Genomic DNA, 27,718 nt, shown 5'->3' with positions numbered 1-27,718 from the left:
GTTTGTTCATAGATTAGAAAATGTCAGTTCTATTCAAAGTGGTCTATAGATTCAATACTATTTTAATCCAAATCTCAATATTTCTTTGTGGAGCTTAACAAAATGAAATGACTTTAAAGTTTATATGGTAGCACAAATACTAGAATAATCAGGACATATTTGGAAAAAAAATCGATGATACTTGCCCTATCAGATAATAATTAACATAATGTAATATTTGCATAAGATTAGATAAGTATCTTAGAAGAAAAATCAAGAGAGCCCAGAAACAGCTCCACAAGGACATTTAGTATATGATAAATATGTTATGACAGAGCTGAGGGAGGAAATAATGGGCTTTTCAATAAATAGTGTAGATGTTTATGGTGTAGGAACCATTGTTTTATCATCTTAAAAAGATGGAGTTGGATGCCTACTTACGCTATATACAAAAATCAATCCCTATTGGAAAAAAAAACTTCAAGGTAAAACTATGAAACTTGTTTGGAACAGCATGGTGGAATTTTATACCTCAGGATAGAAAGGATTTCTTAATTATGATACAAAATACAAGCCATAAAGGAAAGATTGGTAAATTTGACTACATTAAAAATTAAATTATATGCATTGAAAGATACCAAGAAAGTGAAAAGACAGGTCATAAACAGGGAGTAATGACATAAAATGAGTCACAAACTGGTTCATGATGTTTGCAAAACAAAAAACCAACAAAGGGCTAATATCCAGAATATTTATTATATATTTAAAAATCTCCCAAGAATCAAGAAGAAAACAGCCAGCCGCCAGAAAAACAGCAAAAGAAATGTATAAATTTTTTCTTCACAAAAGAGCCTGCTCAAATGATCCTAGAACGAAAGGTTCTTAGCAATATGAAAAGATGTTCAACCTACTTGTAATCAGGGAAATGCAAATTCAAACCATTATAAGACATCATTTTATACCATAAGAAAGGCACATTTTTGAAAGCCAGACAATGCCAAATTTTGATTAGTGTTTAGTAGTGGAAACTCTTATTCACTGTCATGGAAGTATAAATTATTACTGCCACTTCAGAAAATAGTTTGGCTTTCTCTATAAACTTGAAGATGTACATTTCCTAGAACCCAGAAATTTCATTAGTATGTATAGACTCCAGAGAAATTGTTGCATCCTAAGTTAATTCTTACATCTTAGCCAAGAACATGTAAAATAATGTTTATAGAAGCTTTGTTCATGATAGAAAAAAATGGAAATAGCCCAAATATACATCAACAGTAAAACAGATAATAAGTTGTTGCCAAATCTTACAATGGAATACTGTAGAGCATTAAAAATGAATGACAACATAATGAATTTTGCAAAAACATCATTTTGAGTGAAAGCATAAAGGCACAGCAGACATACCATTTGATTATATTTATGTGAAATTCAAAACCTCCAAAATGAAATAAAGTTCATGTAGGGCTACCTATACAGGTATAAAATCTCCAAAGAAAGCAAAGGAATGATTAATACATAATTCAAAATATTGGTTACTGCTAAGTGAGGCAGTTGCAATCAGTGAGTGGCACCTAAGAGGCTCTGGAGAATAGAAATGCTCTGTCTCTTGGACTTTACAGTATAAATACGGATGTTCATTTGCTGCCCTTTAATACGTGCATCTGCAATAACTATTTTTGTGTATACTATATTTTAATTTTTCTTAATTTTTTAAAAAATTGCAGATGAATTGGTGCAGTTCCAAGGATACAAACCCAGATATTTCAATTCAATAGATTGGGATTGCCCCAAGAAATCTGAATTTTTATCACATTCCCATGGTGATTCTAATGAAAGATGTCTAAGGGCCACACACGGAGTATCTGCTTATTATTTCTGTGAGCTTGAACTTCGCTCTTGGAACTTGGCATTTCAACAAGAGCTACAAGATGATGAAAGGAAGCAGTTTGCAACAAATAAACAGAGAATAAACTTCTCATTCCAGAAGGTATTACTTTACTCTACAAAATAACTAAACATTTACAAAGGAAAATTTTTTAAAGTTGCATTTATAAACCACACTGATAAAGTTACACAAGAGTCTGACGAACAAACAACATCATGAAACATCTCTGTACCATGTCAGTACCATCCAGAGAAATCAAGTCAACCATTATACCACAGGTTGAAGTGCTTAGTACCTGAAAATCAACCCAGTGCCCTCTTGGTTTATCATTTGTTTATCAAAATATAAAAACCCAGCACTTTTGCAAAACATGAAGTTGTTGTCAATTAACTTTATAGGAAAAAATTTTTGTTAAAGGAAATAAAATATAAAAAGATAATGTAGATCAGCTGCCAGTCAAAATTAATGCTACATTTTTCTAAGATACATTAAGTTATGACAGTCCAAGCAATGCTGTTCAATTATTTTAGAGATCTGACTGTACAGTGCTGCTATTCTAAGCAATCTTGTGATGGCATAATTTTATTTTACATATGTACAGATCACATTATTGTATATACACGTCAAGGAACTGCTCCAGTCATCACATCACAATGATAGTTTCTTATTTAGGCAGAAAGATTTCCTTTGGCTTCTTGCTTACAGCAAGGGGCACAGGCAGCCATTTCTTTCCAAGAGTTCACTGCATTCAGTGAAGTCTGGACTCTAAGCTTGTTGCTTCCCTCATGGAATGATGAGCAGTATTAAGGATTCATACTGATAAATAATGTCTCTGGTTGAACATTTCACACATTAGGTATAATTGATCTCTGTGCTTCTACGAGACTGTATGACCCTTTCATATTAGCTTTTCTAGCAAAGTAAATGATCATTCCAATGGCTGGTATTGTTAAGGAGGATGCACAATACAGCAGGAGAAGTTCAGGAGAAAAATAGTCCTTGTTATTTTCTCTTCCTGGAAAGTGACAAAATGGATGCAATTAATGTCTAGCACAAAAATTAATTGTTTAATAATAATACTGTTACATGTTTTATTTTAGTAGTACAACTAGTTCTCTAAAGTGAAGTGAATCAAAATAGGGATAAGGACCAACAGGACCCAAAATGCAGATTTCCCTGAATTATCCAAATAATCAGTTGTTAGTTGCTATGGTCCTGGTGGGTCTAAAGATGACAGCCATTGACTTCTACAAACTTGACTCAAACAGATTCATGTTCAGTTGTAGAATGGAAGGAAGTGTGCAACTTTTAGGGCTCAATTATAAGAGCAAGAACTGGAAAAGAGCGTTTGCTTTGGGAAATATAAATACCTACTAAAGAACTAGGACTCTGATCACTATGAATTGAAATGACCAACCAGTTCTCTAAGAAAATCCTTATAACACCTACAGTGTAACCAATACAGTCAACCGCCATTTATAGAGTAGTAAGAGAAAGAATTCTTGCCAGTGGCTTTTTCAGAGATATATAAAAAAACTTTTATTTTGTATCTCTGAAGTAAGGCATCTTAATATATGCTATACCTCACCAGCATTTATATTATCTCTTGATAAACTGAAGGTCTTTGGATAGTATCATATTTTAGCTTAAATGTGACTGACAGCAAGAAGCATTCTCCGATGCACATCTTCCCCAGCCTAAATTAAGAGCCCTAATATACTTACTTTCATAACCCACTACTTTCCCTTCATAGCTCTTATCACAGCTTGTAATTAAGCATTTGTTTAAATGATTACCTACTAAATTTCTTTTCCTCCTCAGACTGTAAATTACATAAGGACATTTTCATTTTGGTCCACCACTTAATAGCCAGTACCTGACTCACTGCTTAGAGCACTTGGCATCCAATTAACATTTTTTGAATAGTAATATATTCTATCTTTCTTCATCCTGTCATGTTGTCATTTAGTTTTAAATTGGGTAGAGAAGGTAATAATATACAGAAATTAAAATTAAGATTAGCATTCTTTCTGATCTAATAAAAATTATCTGACAGCTGCTATACTATTTAACATCTTAACCTTATCAGAAGATGCATTTCTATTTATGCTGGAGATTCATCTCTATACTTATATTTGTGTCTCATTGAATGACCTCACAAGTATTAAGTTTCTTTAAGTGGCATATATATTGTTTAGCCTAGGAAGAAACGGCTGATCTGACTTTGGTGGTCACTACATTCCCTCTAGAGGCTTCTAATCACCGAAGGTAAACCAAGTAGAAAAGAATCACTAGGGTCAGGTAATGGTTAAGTCAGTTTTTTTTAACTATTGAAGTTAAAAACACCTCACTTTAAACATAATGATATGACCTCACTTTCCTACTTTCCTTGCTAGAGCAGAACTAGTGTAGAGGTATTAAGGGTATAAGTCAAAGTATAAGGGTAATATTTTAATGGGATGTCCATTATCATAATTATGATTAGGCATAAATATTGACATGCTGGGCAATGGTATTTCTTCTCCTATTGTTTTCTTTTCAATTTAATAACTGTTATCTTTTGCCTCTGGTTTTACCCTCAGGCATTTGGAGTAAAACACAAACTTACTGCTGAGTCAGTTACCAGGGCAACATTCAAATATAATTTTCTATTAGCTGTATAAACCCTGAAAATCCTAAACATGTCCAACTGTTCCTGTCATTGGAATACATCCAAGCCAAAACCAAACCAAACAAAATTAATTATAAAATGCAGCTAAATAGAAAGGAAGACTAGTTCAAAATACCCAGGAGAAATGTAAACTTTTTCTCTCCATTCATTTGTAGTTATTTTAAACCATATTTAGTTTGGAGGCCTGAATTTCTAGCTGAGTGCCTAATTTGATTTGTTCTTTTTTTTCAGAGTGAAAAATGGCAAATGTGTAAGTTGCTTATTTAATAAAGGAATTAGAAAAGACAACAATGTGTGGGAAAGAGTTAAAAAGTGGGGAAGCTTTGATATGTATGTCTTTAAAAGAATATCATGAACTACAAACTGAATTACAAGAATGCTGGTAGTCTATTCCCTGGGCCTGGGTTTAATTACAGGTATCCTGGAGGTATCAAGGATTAAAGGAAATAGGAATGAATGAATTTCAACCTACTTACAATGAGATCTCAATCTGTCCAGAATCATCATCCCAAACCTTATTGGAAGCACTGACTACGTACACCCCTGTGTCATTTTGACTGACATGATGCAAGGCGAATGTTCCATTCTTTGAACATGTAGTAACTTCATTGGCCACATCAACTCTTTTTGGGATACCCATTGCAGGTGAATGACTAAATGTTTGACAGATAATTGTAATATTTTCCCCTTCTTTAACATTTCTACATGGATGTATTGATATTGCCATGTTTCAAGGAGGTACTGTGAAGATAGAAAACTTGGTAAGGCTTGCAATCTTGAGAAATTTGGCCAGGTGAGTAAAATTTTAACCCATTTTCTGACCATTTCCACCTTCTGACCTTCAAATTTTCTTTACATTGACAAGCGGTTGCTGATAGGCCAAGTGCCAGAGGCTCTTAAAAGTTGCATTTGTCTGCAGTCCTGTTCACTCCCAAGTATATACACAGTGGGAGCTCATTAGCACACAAGGTGCAGGAGACTGATTTGAAAAGGCTGACATATTCTGCTTACATCAGTAAAATCAAATGATACTACTGTGCGTTCAGCAGGAGGGATTAGGAAGTTAAGGAGCTCCTGAGTAACTGCTGAGACCATTGCCCCCTCCCTCTCTCTCTCCCAGAACAGGGTAGAATGGAGGACTAGGAGCTTGGGTTTTTAAGGAGGCAATTCTGTAGTCTAGAGGTTTTTGTATGTTGTTCAGCATCCAGAGAACCAGCCACTCTGGTTATTATCCTGAAAAGAATCAATCCAGAAAATGCACAGGTATTCCATGTTCAGAGAATAGCATTGCCTTCTGGTAGGGAGGAAAAAGTCTGACCAGAAGCCTTCTTTTTCCATGTGCCAGCCCTATTTCTTTAGTTTCCTTATATCCCTCCAGGGAAAGGTTTTGGAAATGTGTTTAAATATTGGAAAATGCAAGACCAGTGATGAATATTCAACTTTGAAAAAAGCAAATGGAAATTCTACATTCACCCATAATATCAACCTCCTGGGTAACCTCTGTAGGATAAGGCATCTGGGCATGATTATTTTAAGAATCATTAGGAAATGACCACAATTAACATGGAATTCAGATCCTTTTTGCCAGCTCATTCATCTAAACCTAGAAATTCTTTACAAACCTCTCATCTATAAAAAATAATGAAAAGCAAAACAAAAACTAACCTTTAACATCAAGTGTTAAACTTCTTAATTGCAAGCCAACCTCATTTTTAGATTCACATTCATACACGCCTGCGTCCTCCAGCTGGGCCTTGTGGATGGTATACGCGCCGTCTCTGGACTTCAGCACCATGTCTCCTGTCTCGGCTTTTTTCTTTAGGATTATCCAAGTTTGGGGAACATTTCCACATGTACAGGAGATAATGACAGTGTCTCCTTCTTTGACACTCTCAGAAGGAAAAACTGTAAGTTGTATGTCTTTTGGAGCAACTGTAAAGAGAATTTAAAAGGTACTTCTGATTGGGTTAAATACAGACCAATTCCATATTAATTTAATGACAGCAATAATAGTTGTCAAGGAACTATTTGTGCTTCCTGTTTGCATTAAGTGCTTAGAGGGGCAAGTAAAGAAGTCAGAATTGACTGGCTTCTTGTAAATGATCATGTTTTCAATAAGAGAAGACAGTTGTATTATTTCCCTCATATATTAAAATAATTCTTTACCTGATCTAGCCAAAGAATAGGTGTTGAATAAATAGCTATAGAATTCAACTGTGGAAAATAACTTTTTTTTTTAGTCACATTGCTGTGCAAAATTTTCCTTGAAGTACAAAGGCCTTTCCGGGCATCTGAGTTTTGAGCTGGATCCTCCCAGATCAAGAAATTAAGTTGTGCAGAGACAGCTTTCTTGCTACCCTAAACAACTACCATTTAGCAAGTGCCAGGCACTGCACTAAGTACTTGACATACAATATCTCTATTAAAACACAACCCATGGAAGGAGGTGCCATATCACCATTTTATAATTGAGATTCCCATTAAATTCATTAATTTTTGTGATTTGAGGATCTTTCCCGAACCAGAGCTAGAGTACCATGACATCTATCCTAAGGACTTTCTTTAAGGTTGTTCATTGCTCTCCAAGTTTCTTCCTTTAAAATACGAATAATCACTGAGATGAAGTAACAAGAAAGTCATTAATTCCTTAGGGCAAATAATATCAAGGGTAAGAAAGGAAATAATAGCCCCAGTGAAAAAAAGGACTTTAAACCCCAAAGGGAAGGTATGGGGGGAAATCCAAAATAGTAATCTCATGGGTTTTGCCAAAAACTGCCTATGAGTTCAGCCTAGGAATTGTTCTAGAAATTGTTTCATTTTCAGTCTTGGATTTTCATCCAGGAAAGGGGGTATAGATCTGATATACTAATCAACTCTCATGGTTCTTATACCACCACACTGATGAATCAGAGGGCATGATCACTGCTACTCTTAATTTCATAATTTACAAAAGGTTTAAGTGCCTTATAGGCTTTTAAGCAGATACTAGCAGGCATCTTGTAATACTATCCTTCAGAGTCCAGTTTAGCCAGATATGGAAGTTTTAATCCTAAATAATTTCCAAATATATATTTGTACCTCTTCCTCTCCTTATGTCAACACCATAATCATTGCCTCATAAGTGTAACTGGAACTCCTGGCACAGATCCTGGAGCTAGCCTTCCACTGGAGGTTAAAAGAATTTAGAATAAATTACTTGGACTGGATCATAAAAAAGTAATGTTCCAGGAGCTTTCCATGCATAGGAAACATCATGAGCTTTTCAAAACCCTCAATATCTTTTTTTAGTTAAAATTTTGTTTTCAAAGAGACTTTGACCAAAACCAGTAACACAACCAAAATAATATTAGCACTAAGAACCCATTAATCACACTTTGCTCACCTTGGATAATTAATTCAACTTCTTTTTTGCTTATTCCAGCCTGGTTAATTCCTTCACACACATAAATACCAGAATCATCCATTTTTGTAGAAATTAAGGTCAGAGTTGAATTCTGAGAAAGAGGCTGTAGATCTCCATTATTTAACTTCCTACTCCACAGGATTTGGGGAGCTGGAAGGCCATGGCTGCTGCATGTCATATTCACAGAACTACCTTCCTCCAGGGTGGAGGAGGGGCTGACCAAGACGGTTGTATCCCTGGGAGCAACTGAAAAAGTAGGGACACTTGTTAGCATTACCACTTCTTCCCTGAGATCCAGAGTTTTAATAATGTTGCAAAACTGTTCTATGGATTCAATGGATTATAATTCAATTCATTATAAATGTTCATAACGTTACCAAAGTTTCTGTCCCAGTTACTTTCTCAGATACAGAATGACAGAGAGCAAAATGGGACACATCATGTATATTTTCTAATGGAAATAAGTTCTATAGAAACTCTCTTGTTACCAAAAAATGGATGATCAATGATAGTATGTATTGACATTCCTGGTGCATTAAACGTGACCACGAATTGTTTGAATCTCCTATAAAAAGATGAAGTCTATTTTTCTACCCCTTGAATCTAGGCTGGCCCTGTGACTCGGTTTGTCCAGTGTAACATGGAAGAAGTAACACTGTAGGACTTCCATGCCCAAGCCTTTCAGAGGCTGCTTGCATTATCACCCTCTTGTAACTCTCCACCCAGGTGACTAAACATAGGCCACCTTCCTTGAAGATGAGACAGCACGTGGAGAAAGGAAGACCTGAACATCCTAGAGGAGGCCCCAGACATGTGAGTGAGGCCATCCAGGACCAGCCATCCCCCACTGACCTGCCAACTGACTGAAAATGTATAAGTGAATTCATCTGATACCATATTGAGCAAATAACGGCCCATCTGATCTCTTCCCAAATTGCCAACTCATAGAATCAAAAGGTAATAAATGATTATTATCTTAAGTGTTGGGGGTTGTTCATTAAGGTAATCATTACTTTGAAGTTTCTTTTCAATTATTTTTTTTCACAGAAGTTCTAACCATCAACCTCATGTTAAGTATTGCCTGGCAAACATGATAAAGAAATCCATGTCGCACTGTGGATAGATCACACACCTACTTACCATTAATGTAAAGTGTCTGTGTACTTTGCCTTTGTTTGGGTTCAAGTTCCATTTCATCAATATGTAACTTAGCCCGACAAACAAGGACTTTTCCAGTATCTTCAGTGGTGGGGATGAAGGTCATTTCCAAACTCTTGGTCTCCAGGGATTTGCCATCCGCCTCATCCAAAAAGTGTTTGTTCTTCATAATACTCTCCCCCTTAAGTAATTCAATCTCCAGCAGGTCAAAAGGATACACATTAGGAACCTTGCAGCTTACAGTGACTGGGTTTTCACTCACTAGTGGACCACTCATTTCAATTTCTGGATCTCTTGGGAATGCTACAAATATCAAGCAAAAATGGTGCTCATATGAGACATTCAACAGAAGAATGGAACTAATCTCTATTACATGCAAAGTTCTCATAGTGACAGTTTTAAACTCACTTGGGATAGAATGATTACCAATATAAAAATAATGACATGAAGTATAAATATTTATGATGTTAAATATAAATAATGCTGGAACAAAAAATACTTATTACATGAAGTAATCAAGTAGTAAATATACTTCTTATTTTTCTCTTCTTAGTGAGGCAATCTTGCAGACAACCAAGACTGATCTTTTCAAAGGACACATGAGCTTTCACCATCTTATTAAGTAACTATATATTTTAAATGTTTTTAATATTTGCCATGATGTATTGAATATTTGTATGTACTAGTCCCTTAATACTTATTACTTCAGTCTTCCAAACATCCTGACAAAATGAGTATTATTTAACTTATTTTAAAACTAGGAAATTTTACAAAAAGTATAGAGGCTCAGAGACTTTCACTAAGCATCATATCTAGTAAGTCACTGAGTTGAGATCAGGACCTGCATTTCTCTGAGCTCAGAAACAGGCTTGGTTTCACAGAGCCATGCAGCCTCTTGGGATCAAGTAAGACCCACTGGGCAGGTCTCAGTTTAGACATTTTAATTTCCAATGTCCAAGTTTAGGCAGCAGGTTTTAAATATTTCTTTTTTAATATCTGTAGTTAAGAAAAAACTATAAGAGATTTAGATTTTGACTAATATTTATAATGCATCTTATGTGAGCCAATAAACATGAAACTAACATAGTTACCAAGAGTAATGCTAAAAAAATTTTTTTCCTTAGGCAAAATGTTTTTAAAGTGATACAGTCTCAAGTATTTCCATAGTGCAATAAGATTTCCCTGCTGGTTCTCATTTCTGCTGGGAATGTGCCAACATCAGCAGATCTTGGATTCTGGGTAATATGTATGACACAGTAAAATTTACCCATCTTTTGAGAGATTCAAATCCCTTTATAGACATACTCTAACTCATTTTGAAAAAAATATGAGGGGTAGGTAACACGAGTTTGGACAGGCTCTCTGGTTGAAATGCTTCTCTTGAATTCTGCTGAAGAAAGCAAAGCAGCCTAATCCTCTCAAATAACCTTGCGGACACTTTGTAGATGTTGTCCCTCACTCATTATAAACTGAGGAACTCCAGCAATGTCAAATTCATAGAGATTTGACGTTGTAAAGGATTTTAACAAAAGCGACAAGAACAGCAAGAAAAAGTGTAGTGCACGTGTTTAGTGTCAATCAGCATGAAGATCTAGTGCTAATTCCCGGCTCTGCTTTTTACCTGAGGGGCGGCTGCTAACCATCTCCTATGGCCAAGCTAACTGTCTTCATTTTTGGTTTTCCCCTGCTCTCTATTGCTTCATTTTTTCCCAGCCTACCAGTCAGCTTTTCAAATGTGACTTCAAACAAGTAGGTCCAGGCTTCACCCTCAGTTCGAATAGTTGAGCAGCAGTCACCCCCATCCAGTTATCTGAATGGGTGCTGACCCCCGATTCTTATTTCCTACCAGCTCTATGTGTGTGTGAATTCCCCATACACACAGAGGGGATGGGCAGCAGTGAGCATGTAGTAGGTTCTAGTGCATGATGGGAGAGTATGGACAAGACAAAAACTAAGAATTGTGGATGCAGTGTACATACGTAATATATACTGAAGGTGTAGGCCATTTAAGTTGCTTCAAATACTGGTTTAGAGATTTAGGAACCATTTACAGTGCTAAACTTCTTTTCTAAACACATAGATCTCATATATCATAGACTTATATGTTTCTTCTAGTGGACTGAAAAAAAAACCCAAGCAATAAACAATTCTGAACACCACTTACAATAGAGGCCCACCATGATTGCTTTCTCCACTTTCTTACTTCCACAAGTCACAGAGCACAGGTAAGAGTTTTCATCCTCCAAACTCACAGGGCTTAGGGTCAGTGTGGACTTGGTCCCCTCATCGTTCCCCTGTCCGTCCAGAGAGCCTTCTACCTGGGTGCTCCAAGAGAAAGATGGGGACTCGCAGCCCGTGACTCCACATGTCAATATGACTGAGTCACCGATATGAACAAAAATGTGGGGTGCAGGGAAGATCTCAACAGTAAATTGTTTCTCTGGGAGAAAAAAGAACAAGACAAAAAGAAAGTATAATTCTTTTCTTCTTTTACTAAATTCCAGTACATGATATTTTTTTCTTTCAGCTAACATCTTGGCCAAAAGAAATTATTCCCTTTCACCTGGGGACCATGAGGAATGAAATCATATCTTTTAAGAGTGAATCCACAATAGTACATTGATTCAGTCATTTAAGACAATGAATGGGGATAAAAATGTGTCAAGACAGAGATTGGCATCTTTTCATAACAATAATTTGGTCTCTGCTCAAATGTAATTTATCAAATCCCTGTAACAGCAGACATCAGCTCAAATAATTTAAGAGGTTTCAGTATGTCCAGAATTGTGTAAACCACTTTACATATATTATCTCATTTAATCCTCACAACAACTTCACACACTGTTGATTCTTTTTCTCCTTCTGCTGCTTCTCCTTATTTTCCTCCTCTCCCTCTCTGCCCAACCCAGTCCTCCCCGCATCCCTTTCCCTCTTTTATTTTGAGGGAACACGCTCAGAAATGATAACTGGCTTTACCCAGCTTGCAAGTAGCAAAATTAGGACTTGAAGCCAGGTGGGTCTGATTCAAGATCCAGCTTTTCAGTTGTTTGAACAACTAAATCAAGTCATCCTCATGTGGAGATAAAATAAGAGCTAATAGAGTTATTGAAAAATGTTACAAAAGTATGTCTTCTAATTAAATACATTATCCATAATAAACCAGCCCTTAGAGTTTCTGTACTAACATTATAAAATTAAACTATTGAAAGTCATACAGAATCACACTGAAAGCAGTCAAAATCTAAGCACACATTAAAGTGGTGGACAAGCCACCTCTAAAATTTGATGCAATATGAAAATACTTTGCAATTAATTTGGGCCTGGAAACAGATGCAAGGGTAAACTCCTAATTCTTAAATACCCAGGAAAGCTCTTTGCCTACCAGTTTTATCCCTACTGAGCACACAGTCTGCCTTGGGATGGCTGTTGTCTAGGGAAAAAGGGAATTCCAAGTCTGCACTCTCTGTTCCTCTGAAGAAACTGGAGTGATTGGGTAACTCTGGAAGTGACAGATGAGACTCAACAGAAAGCACTAAAATTGTCCTTGTAAATATCAGACTGGAGCTGGAAGAAAGAAATCTCAACCTGTAAACAATCCAAATACATCACATTTTGCAGAGTTCTCATCTGTGCCAGAAGTTGTTTTTCTCAGATTTTTGTCTGTGACATTGTAGTATCTTCCAAAGAAGGCTTTCTTCAAATTACCTCGGTATTTAACACTATTTGATTTTGAAAGAGAGAAATCATTCAGAATAATAGCCAGAGTTTCCAAATTCTTTATATATGCTAGTGTGAGAACAGGGGGCTTTAAAAACAGATCCACTTCTTGCCTGGGAATAGTTCTCAGACCATTCTCTACAGGGGCTGCGTATGTTACCCTGTGAACCTGGGGCTCCTGCAGGAGTACGTACCCTCTAGGTAGCTGAAAGGTCCTTCACCAGTTCAATTCTCTCTTCATCATTTAAGGTTGCTAGTATTTTGTGATGCAGAATGCAAAACAACCCTCCCTAAACCCTCAAACGCATTTCCTTTTCCTTTTCAGCTTTTTATGGGGAAGAGTTATTCCAGGCTGGATGATTAGCTTCACATGCTTTGATTAATAAAAATAAAATAAGCCTTCCTGCTCTCCTGCTAATGCTAATCTAACACCAACTGAATTAATCTGATGGTGAGTTTGAATTTTATTTTTTTAATCATCCCAAGTTTAAGCCCCATGTTTTCATGTTCTAAAACTTTTGTGTTACCCATATTTACAATTTATTCATTCAACACCTACTGAGCACCTGCTGTGTGACAGGTACCCAAATATCAGAAAACACATGCATGTATACACACAGTTCCTGACCTTAACAAGCTTAGAGTTTAATGGAAAGACACATATAAGTAGATATGTTAGTTTGGCTCTTACTAAATATGTACATCTACTTATATGCTTGTCCTTCCTCCCTGGATTGTAAACTTCTCCAGGTAGGGCAGTTGCCATAACTTTTTCATGTCTATACTCACAGCATTAAGTACAATTCTTGGATTCTTAGACAGAGTTCTTAATATGTGTTGAACTAAAGTACATAAATGTCTGCAAGAAGTGTTGAGTGTATATTAAGGGAGGAATGACCAGCTTTGCCTAACACAATCTGGAATTGGGAGGCTGACATGAACTTTGTCTTGAAAGATGGCTAAGATTTTGCCAGGTGATGAAAGAGCATTCCAGGCAGAAGGAACTGCATGGGCAGAGATACAGTCACCAGTGAAGTTGCAAGGGTAGTCCTGACCAGATTGTGAAGAGTTTTATGCAACTATTTTAAGAAAAATGTATTTTAATTTACATGTAATTTGGTTGAAGTCATAAAAAATAAGCAGGTTTTTTGTTTAAGTTCATAGTTAGCACTTAAACTGTGCACAGGATTATTTTTGAGACAGAATGATGGCAGGATGACCATTTAAAGACAATTAGCTATAGTTGAAAAGCCATGGAATTTTGGATTGAAATAGGCCTGTGTGAAAATCGTAGCAAGTGTCACTAATGAACTATTTGACTCTAGGGAAATTATGAACTATGCTGAACCTGAGTTTTTATTCAGCTCATAAGGTTGTGATAAAGACTAATGAGATAACATATATAAAGTTGGAAGTAGAATACCTGATAAATATTAGGCATACAATCAATAGGAATCATTATTAATCTCTGAAACAACATTTTCTCATCTGTGAAGTGGATATAAAATACTCTTTCATTATTTCTTGATGATTATAGCTAACATATATAAAGTGCTTGGAATATAGCTGGTGTTCAATGACTGTAGTTATTTAAGAACATCTGTGAAGAGTCCAAGTAAGAGATGATCAACTAAGGCAATGGCAAGTGGGTTGAAAAAATAATTAGATTCTAGGGATCATTTTGAGGTAGAACTGACAGGATTTGGTGACTTTGAATGAGAACATGAATAGGGCAGTAAGCAGCATTCAGTAATCCAAGTTTTGGGATTCTAGAGTGGAAGAGACGAGGACCAGAATGGTAAACGAAGAATACCAATATTTGGGGCAGAAGGAAGAGAGAAAGCCAAGGAATAAGGCAGGGAAGGAATGGTGAGAGATGGAAAAGAATAAAAAATCAGAGCCAGGGAAGCTCTGGAAGAAAGACTTTTAAGAAGTATGAGTAAAGCGAATATAAAATTGTGCTAAAGTAAACAACAATCATATGGGTCATCAGTCAAACTTAAGGAAGCAGTTTTGGCATTGAAGCAGTTTCACTATTGTTCAGATCCTGAAGCCAGCCCCTTTATCCTTCCTTTTTCACATTCTACTCACCTTGAACAATCAATTCCACCTCTTTTCTGTTTCTCCCAACCAGATTAACTCCTTCACACACATAAATTCCAGAATCTTCCATCCTCATAGCAATTAAAGTAAGAGTTGCATTCTCAGAAAGGAACTGTGGACTCCCATTATCCAGTTTCTTGCTCCAGAGAATCTGTGGAGCTGGTAGACCTTCACTGACACATGTCATTGTCACAGAGCCACCTTCCTGCAGCCTTGTGGAGGGATTCACAGAGATAACTGTGTTCTTGGGTGAGACTGAAAAGGCAGGCACAGTATTAGTAATTGTTAAGCTTCATCTTGATTCAACAGAGATAATGTACTTGTCGCATGTGCTGTTTTCATGTGTTTTCACAAATTTGACAAACTTACTCTGCCAAACTGGTATAAAGAATTGCAGTTGTAAAAATTAGTCTATCCAATTTCTGACTAATTTGGCTTACTTTTTTTTTTTTTTTGATGTTTAGTGTTTTCAGATGACCATAGATACTCAAGAAAGACCTTTGGAGTGATGTGCTTCAATCTCCCAGGTAAGGTAGGAGTACCCTCTCAGCATCCTTAACAAGTGCTCACCTAAACTGGCTTCAATATTTCTGGTGTGTAAGGCCATCTACTGCCTTATAAAACAGTCTATTTGATTTTAGGACAGCTCTAATTATTAGAATTTTTCTCTCCTATTGAGCTGATATTTTCCTCTTTGTAACTAACTTTTGCACATTGGACATAGTTCAGTCCTCTGCTGTTACAGAACAAATCAAATCCCTCTTCCACATGACTGTATTTCAAATACTTAATCGTAGCTCTCTTTTCCAAGTTTTGTATTCTCTAGGAACAATATCCTGTATCTAGACTATTCTTTTCAAAATATTGATAAAAGCCTTTCCATCTCCTCTTTCGGCTACACATGCTATAGTTGGCAATACTCTTTGCAAATGTGGTGTCCAGAGCAGGACACAGCATTTCAGTCTAGAACAGAGCACAGTGAGTCCACATCTACATGATTCTAGGACTACAAGACTGCCTCAAATTCCCTGGCAATGTTAGGGAATGTGGAAGTGATCAAACCTCACCTCCATCCTCCCACCCAATGCACATGTGTACATGTGAGCACATGCATATGTGCACCACACAAAGAAGTGCTCAGCTTATAAAATCTCTATACTTTGATATTTCAAGGCATATTTTATTTTATAAGAGTTTATAAAATATGATTAAAAACATTTTATCATTTGAGCTTATTTCCTCCTACCCAGTCTGGTGGTATTATCATTCCCCTTGGTTAGGTCAGGAAATAGAGAAATTAAGTGGCCCAAGTTCACACAGTGAATGAAGGCAGAACTTAACCTGAAGTCTTCTCAGCCCCAATCCAGTGTTCTTTTCACAGAATTGTACTGTTGATTAAAGTCAACAACTCAAGAAATAAAAATGGAATAAAAACTACAAACAAGTTTCTTCTTGACTTCAGCTGCTAACTTTCTTCCCATAAAGACTAGATTACATCCCACAAATACTTACTGTAGACGTGCAGTTTTTTTGTAGTTTCTCTTTCTTTACGCTTAAGATCAATTTCATCAATGTGTAATTTAGCCCGGCAAACAAGAGCTTTTCCAATATCCTCACTTGTAGGAGTAAAGGTTACTTCCAAACTCTTGGTTTCCAAGGACTTTCTTTCCATAGGCTCCAGAAAATCCTGATTCTTCATGAGGTGGTCATTCTTCAACAGATCCATCTCCAGCCTATCAAATGGGTAAACATCAGGAACCGAGCACTTGACTGTGACTGGCTTCCCAACCTCCAGAGGGCCACTCAAATGGATCTCTGGGTCCTTAGGGAAAGCTGTAACGTCAAACAAATACATATGAGTGGGCTTTTTGCTCAGATTATGTAAGGTCCCTTACTACTTTAACACAATGCAAAACGTTTAATTTTTTTGTTAATACAATCTTCATTCATTGTATAAATAGCCTTTCATGGTTCTGAGCAAGTTCATGAATTGGAATCAACCACATTTCAGAGCTCTTCAGCTCTGATCCTACATGTACAAGGATTGCATGTTATTGGAGTAAAAGAAAGCCAAAGAAATGAAAGTTTATTGAATACTTTTATGTGCCCATCAACATCAATGACTTTTATTTTTATCCTCACAATAACTCTAAGAGATAGAGAACACATTTCACAGATGTGAAAACAGATTAGTGCGTTTGAGTAATTTGCCTAAGGTCATATAGCCAGTAAAGGGTAAGTCTATGATTTAAACCCAGGATTTCTGTTATTCTGTATTGCCACTGCAGATTCACGTTACGTTATATCACATTCTCTTATTTTAGTCAGATATATTTCCACTTAACAGATAAGGAAACTGAGGCTCAGAATGTCATTGCAAAGAATAGTTATTGGGCAAGATATGCTAAGATATGAAAGCAACAATGTAAAATATTGGTTTCTGAAAATGGTGCCCCTGACAGGAATTCATCCACCAGAAAGATATGGCTGTGCAATCTTTAAATTCTGGGAGGCAAGTTTTTCTCCTGTGGTGCCTAACTCAGCGCCCTAACCGGTACTCCACTGGCCCCTCCTAATGCCAAGGGAATGCGCTAATTCAGTTGGCCATTGCTCCCTCTGCGAGGCCTACCTGTTCACCAGCTGTCATGACAGTAACACACTGGCTGGACTCAAGACTCTGCGTAGTTAGAACACCAAGGTCTCAACTCTAAAGAATATTACAATCGAATGTGGAGTCTACACAGGACTTTAAAAAATAATGAAGGACAGACATGCTTGAAGAAAAACCTCAGGCTAGATAATTAAAGCCAGAAGGGTTTTCATTTTTTCTTTTTTTAAATCTTCAAGTATTTGGTACTTGTGAGAAAAGGCAAAGGAACTGGAAATGCTCTGCTATGTGAAACAACACAGTACATTTCATTTTTCCACCAATGATTTCTGCCCTCTGAGTCTGTAAGAAATATGCCTACAATCCACACAGTTTGCTGTCAAGTAATATAAGAACTTGCTACTTTTCCCTGTATTTACATAAGGGGGCTTTTCAAGGAGCTCAGGAGACTGCACAGACATAAACTATGCATGTACAACCAGCATAATTGAAAACAGATGGCTGGGCACAGTGTTTTGGGCAGCATTAGCAACACATGGGGCTTGTTGAAGTCTCAAAGTAAAGAGGCAAAGTTGAGCTCCACTACAGCAGAAGGGAATCAACATAATTATAAGATAATCACATGAGGCCTAGTTTTTTTGAAGGAGCAGTCATCAGGAACCAAAGGCAAGTGATTTATTTCAGTTAAATTTTTAATCCTCTTGCTAACTTTATTTGCTGGATTGAGAATGAATTGGGATGCATTTTGGTAGAAGGATAAACTAGGGGTATTCATTCACATTCATGAGGCAAATCTAATTCATTATATAAAAATCCTGAGGTTGAGTGGTTGAGTATTAAGTCTTAATGGCACCATCACCAAAGAAAACCTCCTAAATTTATCTATACCATAGTCAAGTGAGTGAAATGTTCACAGATATTTTATTTATGCCTACAGGGAAAATTTTTGTACAGAAACCTGTTTCCAAATTATAAATCTACTTAAACTGGTTTTAAACACCAAATTGCATAAGAATAAATAAATGGGAAAGCCCTGAAGAATGGAATTCATAAATCATTTGGACACATGGCCAAGTAAGCACATAAGGATATACATCACATAGAAATTTTTGAAAATAAAATAAAAAGATCTTCATCTTATGGCTAAGAAAACCAAAGCCCAGAGAGGCTGAGTCTTATCCATAATCACCATGTTTGTGGCAGAGTTGGAAACAGAAGCCAAGATTAAGTTCCTAGTGTTAGACTCAGCTGTCTCTTAATTTTCTTGGAGCAGTGTGTCCTCTAGCCAAGAATCTGGATATGAATATCCTTATAAAATATTTTCTTTTAAAGAATCCATTTTTAAAAAATCTCATTTTAAGGCAAAACTTAAAGAAAATTACAGATTGTCTGAAGTACTCACAGTAGATCTCCACCTGGTTTCCTTTTTCCAGTTTCCTCAATCCACAAGTCGCTGTACACAGGTAAGAGTGTTCATTCTCGAAACTAATGGGATCCATGATCAGCGTGGAACTGGCTCCCTCATTTCTCACCTTCCCATTCAGTGGACTGTCTATCTGGGTTCTCCAAGAGAAGGATGGGGGCTCGCAGCCTGTTGTGTTGCATGTCAGCGAGACCGAGTCCCCTATCTGAGCAACAATTTTGGACTCAGGGAAGATCTCTATTTTAAAAGCTTGAGCTGTGAAGACAAGAAAAGGAAAGCAGACTTTGTTTGGTGTTCTACTCCCACCTCTCTGTTCTGGTATAACCTCCAAAACTCAATCTGGCTGATCTCCCTCCAAAAATGCTTCTAACTAACAGCAAGGCAGCCAAAAACCAAAGGCATCACTGCCAAAGAAGGTGCTGGAATCACCTTCACTTAGGAGAATTCTCATTTCCATTCTTGATGCCCATTTATCAGAGTTTTTGTTATTTGTGAAGTTTGATCTCATTATCAAGTACAGGAAACTAAAGAGATAGATCTTACTAGAGAAAGAATTCAATTACTTGGCATTGGAAAAAACAAAAACATCAATTTACAGCTCCCGTTTTGACAATATAATGATACATAGCAGGACTCAATAGCACATTTAAAGTTAGGTTAAACTAAGTTTTCCCACTGTTTAAAAATCCTAGTGCTTTCTTCACTACCATAGAAAGCCAAAATCAGGGCTAAAATGGAATGCAAGCATTTGGAACAAAATCAAGTTTAAGAACTTACAAGCTACGAACAACATCCAAAGTATATTTGAAGCTCCAAAGATCACGACCATCTTCCTACACATTGTAAGTTGCTGCTGTGATGAGAAAATAGTGGTGCCAAAACCCTCCTTACTGTCCCACCTGAAGGTGCCTGGGAAGAGACTTTTTGCTCCTAAAGCCGGGCAGGCTCAGTGAGGAGTGAAATAGAAAGTCTGCTCTTTATAAAGGGTCTTGTTGCAGAGGCGCAGAGGCGGAGGGAAATCCCTTCGAGGGGAAACCCAGAGGAGAGCCAGAAAAAAAGTTTAACTGACACTCAGCCAAGTCCAACATTAACCCCTTCAGTTGCTCTCAGTACTGAAGGTATTCTCTCTGCTCCAGAAAAAAGAAACATTTATGAGGCAATAAAATTAAAGCTTTTTGTGATTTTCCCTCCAAAAGGGATATCTTTGCAAGAAAGATATAAGGAAGTGCTCATGCAGAATGAGGCTTTCTCAATCCAATGGGAGAAAAGAGAGAGAGAAAAAACAGTAAACTGTACTCTAGTTTGTGAAGTGGCTAAATAACTTGTGTCATGGGAACTTATTTTTCTCCTTAAGATATATTCACAATTCTAAAATAGAAACTAAATTTTGTCAAGAAAAAGGAAAAGTTCTTATCTTTTGATGAGTTAGTTTGAAAAAGGAAACATTAACTTCTTAGTTTTATACTTTTTATTCATAAAAATAGTTCTTCTGACAGTAAACATCAATGTTCTGAAATGATTTTCTTGAAACTAAATGAATGCTACCAAAAAAAAATTATTTATCTGATTTGCTTCAGAAAAGTGACCAACCCTTTAGTTCAATTGCTGGAAAGTTGGAAGTCTTTTGCAGACTTAAATGCAAATGCATGGAATTCATCTGAAGTTGTAAATCTCTTGGACTGTGAGATTTTACCACAAACACAGCTAAAACACAAAAAATAGGGTTGTTTTTTTTGTTATATGGGCAGTGATGAAAACCAATTTTATGCTCTTCCATTGTGTCCCAGTGCAATTACTTTTTTAAAGCTGTTTTAAATGGCTGTTTTAGCCTTGCACATACATAGCTCAAGTCTTTGTAAAATGCTTGTCCATCAGAAAGAAACTGTAATAGCCACTGCCTTGAATTATACACATGCAGGTTTACCTCCCCCATTGGGTCATCAGTTCCTTGCCTGGCCAGGACAAGTTCTCATTCACCATGGTGTCTATCTCTGCCCTCCCAATAACTAAACACATGGTTTTGTACTTAGTAGATCCTAAAATTAAGTGTAATGATAACTATTATAAATCAAAAATTGGAAAAGAAACTTCCAAAATGCTAGCAGTCATATGTAAATACTGCATGAAAAAAATGTTGGATTCTACAAGGAAATCCCAAAGTTCACAGATTCAGGGGGAAGTGTATAATAAACAGCCCTGTGCTATGTGACAAAGACTGTAACTGAGGTATGGAATCTACACTTGTCCTTCTACAGGCTGCAGAGTTTTCTGGATCTCTGTTTAGATACTGATGAGGCTCCCACTAAAGGATAAGGAGAGAAAAAGAAGTGGAAGAAGCTATTCTAGAGATGTGTTGATATGTAAGTATGAACTACTAAATATCTAGGGACCAGAAACGTGGTTTCAGGCAAAATTAGCTGTTAAACAAGTAACCGAGAGGCCCTTTACAATGTAGGTCTCATCAGAGAAAATGGTCAGAACCATTTATGCTGACTGCGTAACTTCAAAAAAATCTAAAGGGGATGAAAGAGTGTTAATTCATTTCTCTGAGGTGCAAAGGCCAGTGACCAATAGGATCCAAAACAGGATCCCAAAGACCAAATCATGGTGAACGACTTCCATTCTGATTTGGATATGATTCTAAGCTTGGGACATTGGAGAAACACCTCATCTATTGGATCAGTTCATAGTAGTTTCAGCAAAATGTTTGATTAAGGCCTTCATCATATCTGAGTTGTATACCATTTGAAGTTCTACCTGCTTCTTGCAGGCTGAATTGGTAGCAGTCACTTCTGTGGCCTTTACACTAGTGCATGCTGGCAGTAAGGCACCTGTCATGCTGCATTTATCTTTTAACATGTCTATCTTTCCTAACTTACAAACACAGATGGTTTCATTTTTCATCTCAGAATCTAGCCCAGAATAAGATATTCATTAAAATTTGTGGAATGAATGTGTGAAAGGAGTTGAATGTGTAAAGTTAGCAGATTGGGACTAATTTGCCTGGATACTGTTACTGTGTTTTGTCAGCAACATAGAAGATGTGATTATCAAATTTATTCATAATTCAAGATTGGGAAAGAAAGTTAACCTTAGCAATGACAAAATCAAGATAAGGAAGATTTCAAAGGATGAAATTTAATGGGAATGCATTAAAGCTAACCATTTAGATGTAAAACATCAAATAGTTGAGTACAGTATTTGATGAGGAGGAAAGTTGACTTAACCATAATCCATAGGAAGATCCTCTGGTTTTAGTGATCCATACAATGGACACAAACCAACATAACCATGAAAAACCAAAGCAGATGCGTAAGTTCAAATTGCAGTTATACCATTCAAACTTCTAATCACCTGAGACCATGGTCCCCAAGATCATATTGGGAGCAGGGGTGTCTAATTCCAGATGCCACTGCTTAGAAGAAAGACTGAAAAAATGGAGGGCATCCAAAAGAAAGAGATGAGGACTGTAGACAGTTCTAAAATCCTTGACCTAGTAGTAACTGTTGAAGGAACAGGATATTTTGTTTGGATTAAAGATGCTAATGAAGTCACATGTTAACTGAATGACTGATGTTTAGAGGAAGAATATATTTGTTATTCTGGGTTATACCAAGGAATAAAAGTAGGACTCATTAATAGGTGGTTACAAGATTATTAGCTCTAGGAAAACCAGGGATGTGTGTGTCCTGTTCACCATTAGAGCTTCAGCACTTAACATAGTGGCTAGTAGATAGTAGGGGCTCAGTAAATCAATACTGAATGAATAAATAATATCAGTTTGAAAAAGAGCTTGACTCAGAGCCCAGTAGTGAAATGATATGAAATAAACAAGGGCATGCTTTCTGAGCCACTGGGTGTTATCACATCCACAGATAATTACTGAAGCAATAATTCAGGATATTTATTCAGTTAATAGCACTTGACATTTGTGTTTACCTAAAGAGTTTTCCAAAATGCCTTAAGATTACTGCCTATGAGCCTCTTCCTATTAGAGGTAAGGTGTCTGTTTTTACCTTCACAGTGTTGATCAGGAAACTGAGGCTCAGAGAAGTTTAGTTGAGCAAGATCACACAGATGGCCAGTTGGGTCTTAAACCCAGCTCTTCTCACTCCCAGCTCGGTACCTGGTGCACTATGCCAAGCTGCCTCCGCCTCAGTGTTTGTTGGAAAGAGGCATCTTCCTGTTAATGTTGTCACTTAAAAGGACCCAGAAGCCTACATATCTACCTCCAGTCTGACACAATGAGTATGACAGATGATCTAGGAGACTGTATCCACTTCTCCTCCAGCTGATGACTGTAAGTTTCTTAATACCACTGTCAGGGCCATTTCTGAAGTTTATGTACTGAAACAACTTATGCTGAGCATTCAGAATGTTGTGCACGTGTACAAGAAGGGGAGGAATGAGCAGGCAGTATGGGAGCACCTTGTCCAGACTCACTCTTAGGGGGTCAAGATCTAATTCAAAAAAAGGAATTCCCTTTACCTCTTGTCAGAGCATAGAAAGAAATTTAAGCGAGTCCCTGAGCATTAAAACACACTTTCTACCCATGTTCTTGTAGCTGCCTCCAGTCAGCCCTAAGTGGGATTTCCTTGGAAGCCAGCTCATAAGACCATTCTACCATACTTTCTGGCCCAGAATGAATCAAACTCCATTCTTCTTTTGCAACATGAGCAACACTAAGGAATTGAGGAGATGAAGATATATTCCCACTCAGAAATTATTGCAAAACATCTGTTTGCATTGTGAGAGGTGACTTGGAGAGGATACTCTATGAGCTCATGGAAAATAGGGCTAAAACAACACATGATAAAGAAAAATGAGGCAAATATCATGAGAGAAAAGCACTCTAAACCACAATGTATTAGATTTATTAACAAATTACTTATTTAACTTGGGAGTGATCTCATAATTTACAATGATCAGAGTTTTGTACAGAAAACAAATTTTAAAACGTATTTTTCTGTCATTTGACTAGAGCACAGACATATATCCCCCCAAATGTAAGACCTTTTGAAATTTCCCTTTAAAAAACAATGATTTTTAAAATTAATGTGCTAAATTAAAGTTCCAGCTTTCATAAACAGCATATAAGATTTTCTTTCGGAGCTTAGAACCAGTACAAGAACTGTAGCTCAGCATTGCATTGCTAAACTGTTTAAAAATACATTTTGACACTGGCAGTGTGCCGTGAAATAAAAAGAAGTGGTCAAGAGTAAGGATACCTAGGTTCTTGCCTCTATTCTGTAAATAAAAGGGTAATCTAAGGCAAGAGTCTTAACTTCTAAGGTCCAAGTTTTTTCACCTGTAAAGAAGAAGTGTCAGGATACACAGTCTCCAAACCTCCTTCCCTTTGATTGTTATGACTTCTGGACTAATAATAAGTAGCTTAAGAACCATAGGCAAATTGGCCAAAAATAGCTGGCCCAAGCATTATTACTGTAAGCAGACCAACACAGGTCCTTTTGCAAGGCACATACACTTTTGCAGGAAATTCCTGGAAATCCTATTTCATATCTTTAAGTCATTGCTATCACTTTGTTGTGATTTACACTGACTTTCTGCGTTGGCTGAAGCTCTAGGTTCTGGATTTACTCTGTATGTCCCAGTGAGCCCCTGGACATGGACATGTCTATCTCCCTGCCACAGCTAAGGTCAGTGACAAAAGGAATATTTACTGAGTGCCTCCTGTATGCCAAGCACTGTTCTAGGTACTTAGGAATACAGTGGTGCCAAGTAAACAATATCCTTACTTTCGTGAAGTTTATATTCTAGTGGAGCTAAGCAAAGAAATGTCTAGAGCAAAGGGACTAGCAGAGGGAAGGTAAGTCAGAAAGGGCAGGGGAGCAAAGTCAACACCAAGTGGAAGTCCAAACCGTTTGAGCAAGAAGATGGAGGGTTTATTTCAGGAGCTGTACTCCTCTTTCCCTTCCCCTCAGTCTACTCTAAAATAGAGGTTTTAGTGGCCTAAGATATAAAATATAGTGTGAACTAAATATTTTAAGAAGTCACACACCCAAAACATCTGCTGGCCATGCCCCAGCTGGGTTTAGCCAGAACAGTGCAGGTTTTGAATGATGTAATGTTGGCTTAACCAAAGTTGGAAGTTTGCCATCTGAGGATTGGAAAAGAGGGGCACAGGAGGTGAGGGTGAGTTTGGAACACGATAGGTAGGAATAATGAGACAGAGTCAAAGATGGTTAATTTGGGATTGTAGTAGAGTAAGTGAATTGTACAAAAGTAAGGAGGTGGTGGTCAGAAAATGAGAATCTTGATGTCAAGATTTCAGTTAGGAACCATATGGGTGATGAAAAGATGTAGGGAATGATTATGAGAGGGAATAACTAAGGCTCGGCAGAGGCAATGATTATCACAGGCAAAGAGGTCAAGGAATTCAAAGGCCAAGTTCATGAAGGTATTCAAGTTACTAAGAATTAAGACAGGAGAGGTAGAGCGGAAGACATTGAATCACAAGTCAAAATCATTAATGAATGAAGCAGGGTCACCAGAAGGAATCAGGAGGTTAAAGATGGGCTTTGCAGAGTAGTAGAGAGGTGAAATGTTTTGGAATTGCAATAATAAGAAGGAGGATCCCTAATCTAACCTGCAGGCCCTTTGGCATCAGAGGTCACCATGTGACAGGGCTCCAGTGGAAAGAGTGTTATCAAACTAAGCCAGGATCCCATGAGAATAATGAGATGGAGGAAAGCCTTAGTGGAGGTAGAGACTATCAGAGATTCTGTAGATGACTGATCTAGTTCTAGAGGGCAGTGAAAATCTTAGAAGACTCAGAATTGTCTCAGAATAAGGATGCACAAAGGGGTATTGATAACGATTCCAGAAGTTCAGACTTGTCAAGAAGAATATAAGGAAAGATAGGATTCGCCCTGATGGCCTCTTACAGAAAGATCTAGGAGCAGACCTAATTACCACCATCTTCTGGGTCTGGCTTCATAGGCAATTTGTAGTAGTAAGACTAAGATGGGCAGGGGAAGGGTGGTTTTTTCAGAAGTTCATTAAACTTTGGAAGAGCAGAATGGAGGAAGGTGGTTTTACCAGGAATAATAGGAACACAGAAGGCTTTCCTTAAGTTCCCTAGGAGAATCATTAATATTTGCTGACTTTGCTCTAAAGAAATACTTGGATAGACTTCTGAGGGTGTAAACAAGTTTCAATGAGACATACACCATATCCTGACCAGTTAAATGCACCAATTAATCTCACAATCCCATCCAGTTTAAACATGACATATTGAAAGGTGTTATAAAGATACTTTGCATTTGTCAAGTGCCTTGTAATTTTTTATTTTACCTCATTTGAACCTCCTAACAATCCTAAGAAGTAGGCAGTATATTTTTATCTCTGTTTGAAGGAGGAAAACACTCAAGGTCGGAGAGGGTAGCTGACCCGCTTGAAAGCACACTGCTAGGTAACAGGAAAACTAGAACTAGGAGTTACGTTTCCTGACTCCATGTTTAGTGTTCTTTCTGTTCTAGCGCACTGCCTGCTTTCAACAGTCTCAATTCAACTCAATCCCAGACCTTTTTTGGTCTTCCTGTACCAGTGGCTGTCCAGGAAAGCCTTGTAGATAACAGGCATCAGCCTTTCCTGGGATGTGGTGTCGTCAGATGAACTATTTTTACCACTTTTTCCTTCTGATCTCACAAAAACCAACTTTCCATTTCCAAATCACACTTAAAATTCACACCCCTGCTAAGCAAATCTATTTGAAAAATTACTTTAGTGAAGTAAATCAACTGAATTCAAAAACTCCCTGTTTTCCATCTCTGTATATTTTTGTTGGCTCAGAACATAAGCTATGGAAATTCCAAGACGTCCACATAAAAAATTAGAAAAGCTTGCTTGTGATTTGCCACATTATAGCTAAAATGGAACTTAAAGAGAATATCCTGTTTTTGAAGATTTTGTGCCAGGATAAATAGGATAAATACTAAGTGATTAAGACTTTTAAAAGGGATATTGTGACACAAATATTGCATTGTCCTTACAGAGATTAAAAATATTTTCTAAAAATTCCCTAGGCATTCTTTTAAGAATCCCAAAGGAAAAATAAATAAATCCCAAAGGGAATAAATACACAAGTAGTTTTAAAAATTAAAATGATGAAGGTGAAAATGAAAGTAAACAGTTTTAACCTAAAAGATTTCCTAGTCAAGTGGTCAGGCAGCCTTATGAATCAGTGGGCCCTATTGTATCCTCCATGCTGGGTCTGAGGCCATCTTTGCTTCAGGTGACAATAATCTCCATAAGCCAGCAGGCAGTGGGCAACCTGACATTTTCCATCCCTCTCAGAATTCTGTAGGAGAAATGATGGAGCAATTATATTTTCTTCTCAGGGTTGTTCTTAAGTTTTTTCAAGAGATAGCTACAACACCTTTTTTCCAGATGAGCAAACTGAACAAAATAGCTATACTCTCCATGCTGTGCTACCATCCCTATGACCAACTTATCTTATGACTGAGAATTTTTGTGCCCACTTAACCCCCTCCCCTTCCCCTGCTGCTACCCCAACTCCTCCCCTATGGTAACCACTAGTTGGAAATGACTTATTTTTTTTTAATAGATTAGATTGCCAGTAATTTCCATGACAACATCATCATGCTTACTTTCATTCTGAAGTGCTTTCTTGATTAGGTACTCTTAATCAAGAGGTGGAGTTACAGCCAGCTTGCTGTGAATTGCTCATATCCCTCAGTGTGTAGTAGCTGTGATAGGCTGAGTAAGATAAGCAACATTCTGTTAATTAT

General features: G+C 37.2%; 1 protein-coding gene across 1 annotated transcript; it reads right to left on the bottom strand.

Annotated features, from left to right (window-relative positions):
* Positions 1-716: 716 nt before the first annotated feature.
* Positions 717-19,916, bottom strand: VCAM1 (vascular cell adhesion molecule 1). Its single transcript, XM_036883854.2, has 9 exons — positions 19,725-19,916; positions 18,927-19,202; positions 16,429-16,749; positions 14,905-15,171; positions 11,261-11,536; positions 9,079-9,399; positions 7,918-8,184; positions 6,201-6,467; positions 717-2,879 (listed from the first exon to the last, which is right to left on the bottom strand). Exons 1-9 carry the CDS (start codon positions 19,786-19,788, stop codon positions 2,710-2,712), a joined length of 2,229 nt encoding a protein of 742 aa, XP_036739749.2. The 5' UTR covers positions 19,789-19,916; the 3' UTR covers positions 717-2,709.
* Between the last annotated feature and the right edge of the window lie 7,802 nt (positions 19,917-27,718).

The sequence above is a fragment of the Manis pentadactyla genome, chromosome 4, assembly GCF_030020395.1.
Source record: "Manis pentadactyla isolate mManPen7 chromosome 4, mManPen7.hap1, whole genome shotgun sequence".
NCBI lineage: Eukaryota > Metazoa > Chordata > Mammalia > Pholidota > Manidae > Manis > Manis pentadactyla.
Note: the sequence above shows the minus strand (reverse complement) of the source record. Positions and strands in the feature narration are given on the sequence as shown.

Coding starts and splice junctions, on each gene's coding strand:
- VCAM1 (XM_036883854.2), bottom strand. CDS start 19,788: ATGTGTAGGAAGATGGTCGTGATCTTTGGAGCTTCAAATATACTTTGG. Junction 11,537..14,904: donor GGTGGAATTGATTGTTCAAG/GTGAGTAGAATG, acceptor TTTTTCTCCCAG/AGAAACAATTTACTGTTGAG. Junction 9,400..11,260: donor AATCATGGTGGGCCTCTATT/GTAAGTGGTGTT, acceptor TGATATTTGTAG/CATTCCCAAGAGATCCAGAA.